We start from the raw sequence: 8,970 nt of genomic DNA, 5'->3' as shown, positions 1-8,970 counted from the left end.
CAAAACGAAGATAACTAAAAAAATCAGGCTGAGGAGTGGCCCCAGTGGTTCTCTCTGCACCAAGGAAGCTGTCAGGCCTGTGCCCGCGGATTTCCAAAGCACCCAAACCGCCTATATGTGGCAAGAGGCATGTAAATCCCGACGTCACCTGTGCGGTGGGTGTGGTTTACGAAATTCCGCTCAGCTGTGGCAGGGTTTACATCGGCCAAACGGGTCGATGTGTTAACGACAGAGCGAGAGAGCACGCACTTTCCATTAAGACTAACCTTTCGACACATTTACCTGCGCACTGCAAAGCATGTAAATGTAACGCAAGATTTAAGATCAGCATTCTGGGTAGAAGCAACGAGGTGCTGGCACGAGAAATGCTCGAGGCATAAAAAGAAAAAAAGATATCTGCATTAGCGATACGTCAGTGGGTGTTGCGCGGCGCCGAGTTTGAGTTTTTTAGATGCTTCTTAATCTAACACATGATTCTTATTGACTCATCTGGTGGGGTGATACGTGGAACCTTGCCGCGCATGTGTTAGCTCAGCTATATATTGCGATGCTTTCTCGGGAATAAGTTAGTTGCGAGCGGACGCTCTTCCTTTCACCTGTATTTTTTTTCCTTGATGTGTTGCGTCCTATCGTTGTATGAAGGCTGAGGAAGGCTGGCCTGTGAACTCACCCTGCCACACGTGTTTAGTATAAGGCTGTTCTGTCGGACAATTATAAGGAGGTGACTATATGCTGTCTGCAACGTTCATCAAAACAATGTAAATTGCGGAAATAGCTAAAAATTCGAACGAAAGCCCGCTCTCCCTTCCCAGGCGATCGCCTTCTCTAGCCTTCTCCCTGCTTGCAGAGACGACGACGTCGCTGACGCCCATGTTACACACGTGCCGCAGGCAGCAACACGAATTCCCCCGAAAGCAGGAGGCGGGGGGTTATTCATGGACGTGCAGTTTGGCTACCGTACGCTTGGGGAAAGGGAAAGATAAGGAAAGCAATATTGAAAGTAACAATAAAATGAGTAAAAATAATGCACAGCAATGCAAGCACAAATACCTGCGGCTGTAAGAGCTGAAGGATCTTCCTCCAGCTCTTGCGTGTCCAGGATGTCCTGGAGAGCCTGCCTGATTTTCGGCGGCATCCAGAAGGACCGCTGGGTCACAGATTCCGAATCAAGCGGGGGCGTTCCTCGAACGGCTGGAACCTCATTTTGCGACGCAAGCAGCCGCGCTCTGTGCCTACGGCAGAGCTGCGGCGACGACGGTGGGCAGGGGGGCAAGGTGTAGTGCTGGCCGATCGGCCGAAAGATGTCACGGTGGCCACGGGCTTCGGAAGTCGACGGCTCGTCGTTGACGTGGCCACACAGCTCGACGTGTGCCTCGGCGTTGTCCCTAGCTTGAAGGCCCTCCGACGTGGCACGATCAGCTGCAAGGGTGTGGTCGAGGTGGCAGTGAACAGACAATCGTGGTGTAATGGTCCATCACTAGGTTTCAACATTGCAAAGATAAGAGCGTGGCGCCAACCGTGTCCTGCAAAGTATTAAATGGCTACACAGCGCAGAAACAGCTGAACTTTTAAGCAGAAGCCCACGTGATCTTCCTCTCGAGGGAGCCCCCGGTCTTAGTCGGCGTCAAGGTCAAACGTCTAAATTCCCCCGCTTAATACTCGGTTCTATTACGTTGATACGCACTTCCTGCAACGTCACAGATTATCGCACATGACTTCGTCAAATCATCCAGTGCAGAACGCAAAATGCGGAAGTCGGCCGCTGTACAGTAAGTACACTGTACACTCTGCAAAAAGAAAGAAAAGTAAAAAATATGAAGGTGGGTCTCGTGGATGTAAACACAATGTGGTCCCTCAGCTTTTGTAAGAATTAAGGCAGGTACTAGTCGAGGCAAAGGGGAAGAGTGCGCTATCAATCTCGGCAGCGAAACTAATAACAGGGTCTTTCAGTTGCACCTATTTCCAGCATAACAAAGATGCGATGTTGAAAAGTCTTGCGGTAAAACGCTCCTAGGCAGCGTTACCACATAACCGCTGTATAACCAAAATTTTCTAATGCGTCTTGTTGAGGAGCCTTTTAGTTAAGAGATAACTGCAGCTCATTCGAAGAGCCATGTTGTCCAGCGAACGCAAGAGTGACATTATTTTCCACCCAGAAAAACTATGAAAGAGGAATAGAACGCTGTTTCTTATGGTTTGCGATTTTCGAAGACAAGGACACAGTAAGGCACATGGATAAACAAACACTGCCATTTGTTTATTTGTGTGCCTTACTGTGTCCTTGACTTCGAAAAGCGCAAACCATACCCAGAGAAAAAGAACCTCCAAATGACTTGATTAGCCGTTAGAGTGTCCCTCGGGAGAAGAAATCACGCATACTTTGAGAGTTGGGTTACAGCATTTAGTGCACTTCGCGTCAGGTATCGGAGATAAATGAGAGTAGTTAGCTGTCAATGTTGGTCTGATATGTGCAGGTTAGTCGACCGGGTGCAGAAATGGTACATAGTTATAAATACAAAAGTAACAGCAACCGACTCGTTCAAGGAATATGAATGAGAACACATATTTATTGTTTTCAAACAGACTAGTATCTTAAACACATCCCATATGAAAGTGTTTGATGAAACTAAATGTCTAACTGCAAAGCTTCTTGTTCAGAGGAGCGCCATATTCCAAGTGGTCAATGACGCGGGGAAGCCATTCGCATAAGCATGTGTGCGTAAAAATTTCTCACACCGCTATTCTAATTTTTTTTAAATCGCCTTTTGGGGCTCGTCAGCGAACAATCCTCATCTAGCTTGCGTGCATTTTCTTGCTTTAAAGGGGCTGTACTGTTTTTTAAGGACAGCCTATTTTGTACCGCAATAGAAAACCTATCATTCGATTTGTTGTAAAGTACAGTGTTCTCTGATATATTTTTTTTTTCTTCATCTGCATCTTCGGCCCCAACACTTGATTACCGAACGTGACGGCAATGCCGGTGAAAAGTGAGTAGAAAAAAGGGAAGAAACTGTAAGATCAAAGTTTCTGCAACACGTTCCCCCCCATTAAGCACTGACATTATGACCCACGCGATCCTTTGCCACACGATCCTCCAGCTCCAGCATGGGAAAACGCAGGGAAGGAATTTCGCTTGCGGAGGCTAGAGTCGACAGTGGTAAGTGGAGAGAGTGTATGTGGGCGGTGACACTGGCCACCTGAAATCATGGGTTTGCGGCAGTGAAATATTTCTTCTAGCTCGGCTATTAATCAACCAATTTGAGAAATTATTGCAGTAGAACGCTCTCGATAGGGCACGTAACAACTTCCATGCAGCGTATAACGAAAATTTGCTATGTGGCCTGATGAGGGGCCCTTTAAAGCGAAGCTTTCTTTCTCTCTTCCTTCGACTTTTGCACTGCTGCTGTTGCCTTGCGTGCTGCGTCGGGGGGTGGTTGAGAGCTCACGGAAGAGAGGTGCGGAGATGAGATTAGGCGACGTCAATGACGTTTTGGTAGAGCGGGGCTACAATGCGCTCCAGACGCCGTAATTAGGCGTGACCTCTCGCAAAAGCATTCCAGGAACAGCAACGACAGTCGATGGAGGAGGTAGGCAGAATGTTGGAGAGAGGAGGCAGGGACTGGGTACAACCGGACCATACCCCTCTGCGCTCGTGGCAGCCCTTTTGTATTTGCTTTGTTCTCTCTACTTTCTCCCATAGGCTTCCCACAGCTGTTTACCAGCTATCGCCCTGCTGGCCGATGTTCAGCGGTTAGCTCGGGGAACATTCTCCCTTTTTTGTTGTCACAATCACGAATAAAAGAGAAGAACGCGATAGCGTTATCGGCACCCGTTCGCATCGCATCGTTCGCATACGGCAAGTCAAGTAGGCTTCATTCACTGCAACACTGAACGTGGGAAAGCCATCTTACGAAGACCAAGCTTACACCGATCCCCTTAAAGTCGGCTTCACTTTTAAACTGAAATGCATTGATGGCAATACGTTTTTCCAGGGGCAATATAAGTGGTCTTATATTAAAATCTGAAGGCACTAGCACCTTTTTTTATTATTTTAATTGTTTGCTATTGCCCCGACGGCGCGCACGTCTGGTAGAAATGCTGGAAAAGGGGTTTGTGTAGGCTTGTAGCAGAATTAGGTTTTGTCGTACATTCAAATTACAATCCGACGCCGATTGGTAAGCAATCCGACGGCGAATCCGACGCCTAATGGTAAAGTCGTACTTTACCATTTTTCTGAAGGATTTCACTGTGAGAAATTCAATTTTTGTTCACCACAACCTTACACCACGTGGAGGGCCTGCGCGGCCGATGTGGTTGGATGATTTTCTGCACCACCCGCGATCACATGCCGGTTGCCGACGCCGGATTTTCTGCGACACGGGTCCCTAAACGCCATCGCGTTACAAAAAAAAAAGCGTTCGCTCGTTCGTTGCTGGCCCCGTTGCTCGCGGCAGGTGCGTCGTGGCGGTCAAGAATGCGCAGTTAAAGGAGGAAGAGAGACGAACACAGTGGTCTGTTCTGGGCATTTCTGATTGTCGTGGACGCACTCGGGGTGGATTAACGAAATAGCTTTTTATTGCGATAGCAATTATATGGACACTCAAAAGCAGATTTCTGCCGTCGCCGTCGCCGTGAGGTTCCGTATGACGTCAATGGAGATGAAATCGTCGCCGCGCGCCGAACGCTGTATGTGCGAGTGAAAGGGCGCGAGGGGCGCGTGCTTTCACGGGGAGTGAACGCACGGCGGAGAACAAACGCGCGTTCTGCGCCGTGCTCGCTTAAGGGCTGCAGAAGTAGGCGTCTCTTTCCTCCTTTACAATCACCATATATGTAGAGCAAACGCGCCTTCTTCCGACGCGCGAGAGGCCGTGGGGGAGGGGGAGGGAAGGGAGGCGACGTTTAGCTGCGGCACTAAGTGCCTATTTATATCAGAGGCTCCGGCAACAGTCACCAACGCCGCACGCATTTTGAGCGAACGCGGGCAAAACGCCGACGGCGTCGACAACAGTTCTGCGTGTTGCTGGTGCTGCTGCATGTCCAAGTTTATACAGCTGATAAAGCTAATATCATTACTCCGTATAGCTCTCTACAATTTTGCTATCGCAATTTATGCTTCGCCTTTCAGGTGAAACTGCGACAACTTTTTTTTTTCTTTTGGGCGTTGTTCCTTCATGCTACTTTTACTATGAAACAGACACTAATCGACGCAAGCGACCAGCAGTGTGCTTCACGGTGAGAAGGAAATGGTCATGTCATTGATTGAATTAGAGTAGCTATCTGGGACAGTTGGTACATACTGAATAGTAAAAACCAGTCAAAAGACGAAGTACAGAGAAGGGACGTGGCACACACAACGACCAGCACAGTTGTTTTGTGTGTGCCACGTCTCTTCTCTGTACTTCGTCTTTTGACTGGTTTTTACTATTCATTGATTGTATTCCTCGATGCTACGAGCAGCAGCAAAACGACGATGGCGCGCCAAGGCTATCGTCGCTCCCGAAACGGGCGAGATACTTTTGTCTTGCCAAAGCAGATCCCCCGTCACCACACATGTAAGAACTTTTTTAGATGCGAAGCATCTAATGGTCGGGGCTATGTCACTCCCTCCCTCCCTCCGCCGTCAGGCGTCCACACCTGCACTGCGCATGCGCATCCTCCTCCCCCTCCTCTCCTTGTCTCATCTCCTCTCTCTGCATTCCTCCTCTCTGACGCTCCTCTCCGGATTGCCCAACGAATGGCAACACCTGCGGCTCCGCGCGCGAAGCAGCTTAGGTTAGAGGCACGTAGGCGCCCCAGATGCACCGGCAACAGTCACCAACGCCGCGCGCGTTCGGTGCGAACGCGGGCAAAACGCCGACGGCGTCGGCAGCAGTTCTGCACATTGCTGGTGCTGCTGCATGTCCAAGTTTATACAGCTGATAAAACTACCTTGAGTCGACCCCATGGCTACTTCGCATACTACTCAGGGTTCCCCTACGGGAAGGTGGTGTAATTTTTTTTTATTGCGATAGCAATTATATCGGCACTCCAAAGCGGATTTCTGCCGTCGCCGTGAGGTTCCGTATGACGTCAACGGCGATGAAATCGTCGCCGCGCTTCGGACGCTGTATGTACGAGCGAAAGGGCGCGAGGGGTGTTGGCGAGGGTCGCGCGCTTTCACGGGGAGCGAACGCACGTCGGAGAGCAAACGCGCGTTCTGCGCCGTGCTACCTGAAGGGCTGCAGAATTAAGCGTCTCTTTCCTCCTTTCCATATATAGAGAGCAAACGCGACTTTTTCCGACGGCCAAAAGACTGTGGGGGGACGGGAGGGAGGGAGGGGAGGTGACGTTTAGCTGCGGCACCAAATGTGTATTTATAAAAACAAATGTCACAGTTTCGCCCTAAGGGCGAAGCAATGAATGCGATAGCAACACAGCAATGTCATACGAAGTAAGGTGAGCGGCTTTGGTAGCAACAACACGCAGAACTGTTGTCGACGCCATCGGCGTTTTGCCCGCGTTAGCTCAAAATGCGTGCGGCGTTGGTGACTGTTGCTGGAGCCTCTGATATAAATAGGCACTTGGTGCCGCAGCTAACGTCGCCTCCCTTCCCTCCCCCTCCCCCACGGCCTCTCGCGCGTCTGAAGAAGGCGCGTTTGCTCTACATATATGGTGATTGTAAAGGAGAAAAGAGACGCCTACTTCTGCAGCCCTTAAGCGAGCACGGCGCAGAACGCGCGTTTGTTCTCCGCCGCGCGTTCACTCCCCGTGAAAGACGCGCCCCTCGCGCCCTTTCACTCGCACATACAGCGTTCGGCGCGCGGCGACGATTTCATCTCCAAATGACGTCATACGGAACCTCACGGCGACGGCGACGGCGACGCCGACGGCAGAAATCTGCTTTTGAGTGTCCATATAATTGCTATCGCAATAAAAAGTTGTCGCAGTTTCACCTGAAAGGTGAAGCATCGATTGCGATAGCAAATTTGAAGAGAGCTATACGGAGTAATGATAGCAGCTTTATCAGCTGTATAAACTTGGACATGCAGCAGCACCGGCAACACGCATAACTGTTGTCGACACCGTCGGCGTTTTGCCCGCGTTCGCTCAAAATGCGTGCGGCGTTGGTGACTGTTGCCGGAGCCTCTGATATAAATAGGCACTTGGTGCCGCAGCTAAACGTCGCCTCCCTTCCCTCCGCCTCCCCCCCATGGCCTTTCGTGCGTCGGAAGAAGGCACGTTTGCTCTACATATATGGTGATTGCAGAGGAGGAAAGAGACGCCTACTTCTGCAGCCCTTAAGGGAGCACAGAGCAGAACGCGCGTTTGTTCTCCGCCGTGCGTTCACTCCCCGTGAAAGCGCGCGTCCCTCGCGCCCTTTCACTCGCACATACAGCGTTCGGCGCGCGGCGACGATTTCATCTCCATTGACGTCATACGGAACCTCACGGCGACGGCGACGCCGACGGCAGAAATCTGCTTTTGAGTTTCCATATAATTGCTATCGCAATAAAAATGCCGCGCGCGTTCGGTGCAAACGCGGGCAAAACGCCAACGGCGTAGACAACAGTTCTGCGCGTTGCTGGTGCTGCTGCATGTCCAAGTTTATACAGCTGATAAAAATACTATCCTTACTCTGTATAGCTCTCTACTAATTTGCTATCGCAATTGATGCTTCGCCTTTCGGGTGACACTGCGACAATTTTTTCCTTTCTTTTTTTTCTGTCATAAGTGATTGGCGTTGCCTGGGGGTGGAATCTGAACTACTCGCAAGACTGCGACATCCTGAATAGGGAAGCTACCCTAACGCCACATTCCACAACGCGACTCGCACAGGGATGCGCCACTCTGTTCGTCTGTAGAAAGGCAGCGCCACTGTTTCAACACGCACAGAAAAGTTAGCAGAAGCACACAAAATAAAATTTTAAGCAATAAAAAAAACTCCCCGAGTGAGTCTCAGGTCACGTGACTGAACTACATACAGATTGATTCGCACTGTTCCACCGTCAAGCGACGCCACATGCCATTTTTGCACCCCTTTCAAAGACAAATTAAAAAATATAATTCCGGGTTTCCTGAATCGAAACTTGCTGCTCGTTTCCGTCAATGCAACATAGGATCTTCCCAATTTTCTCCTCGATTCAAAGCCGTTCTAAGCGGTAGACAGTGCAGGGCGGGCTGCTTTAACGGCGTAGTTCCCAATACTTTCAGGTTATGGAAGGCATGCATGTTACATGTTGTCCCGACAGAAAAAGTAGCGAGCGCAGTGTGTGATGGTAAGTCACTTGTAATTCAGGAATTTATTGTAATTATAGTTATTATCTATTGTAATAATATGTAGCTCGTAATACTCGGACTTTCCGCCATACGTACAAATTTTAACGCATTGCAGGTCACTTTGTGTCTAGCTCATGTTTAGACCATGAGTGCTATGCCGATGGTATACTTCTTTTCAATATAGCGTCGTACAAACAAACTTAAACGAAGACAAAGCAAATCAGCCTCCCAACGCAACCAACCCCGTTTAAGTCAGCTGTGAGGTCCGAGACGTAATACCCTAACCCTGTGCGCAAAAAGAAACTCACTCAAACGCAGCCGTTCCAAGTCGGTGCTGAGGTAGTGTTCTATGGTGCGCCCGTCGTTGTTGGAGCTTGCCATTTCAACGAGATCTTGATGCTAACGGGTTTGTTTCCGCTGAGGTTTCGCTGATGATGATGATGATAAATTGTAGCTGATCCCTTTGTAAGGGGCGGGCTGCTTTCAAAGCGCCCTAGCCGGAGTAAAATCGCGATACATCGCGATAAAAAGAAAATGGGAAAATTAGAAAAGGGGGAAAAAGAAAAATTCGTTGGCCCTTCCACTCCGTGAAGATGGTTAACCAGCGAAGCTTAAATGTGCGGCCCCGCTTTTTATCACTGGGTTAATCCCGAGGGTTCATTAAAGTATTTCTCAATTACGAGGTTACACGCACGTTCGGCTGCGACTGAGAGA

At 49.6% G+C, this 8,970-nt stretch overlaps 1 protein-coding gene across 1 annotated transcript; it reads right to left on the bottom strand.

Moving 5' to 3' along the window:
- Window positions 1-278: 278 nt before the first annotated feature.
- On the bottom strand, window positions 279-8,678 carry LOC125947703 (uncharacterized). The gene is made up of 3 exons (XM_049672946.1): window positions 8,565-8,678; window positions 1,051-1,419; window positions 279-289 (listed from the first exon to the last, which is right to left on the bottom strand). The coding sequence occupies exons 1-3, from the start codon at window positions 8,635-8,637 to the stop codon at window positions 279-281; spliced, it is 453 nt and encodes a 150-aa protein (XP_049528903.1). The 5' UTR covers window positions 8,638-8,678.
- Window positions 8,679-8,970: the final 292 nt, after the last annotated feature.

The sequence above is a fragment of the Dermacentor silvarum genome, chromosome 8, assembly GCF_013339745.2.
Source record: "Dermacentor silvarum isolate Dsil-2018 chromosome 8, BIME_Dsil_1.4, whole genome shotgun sequence".
NCBI classification, from domain to species: Eukaryota; Metazoa; Arthropoda; class Arachnida; order Ixodida; family Ixodidae; genus Dermacentor; species Dermacentor silvarum.
Note: the sequence above shows the minus strand (reverse complement) of the source record. Positions and strands in the feature narration are given on the sequence as shown.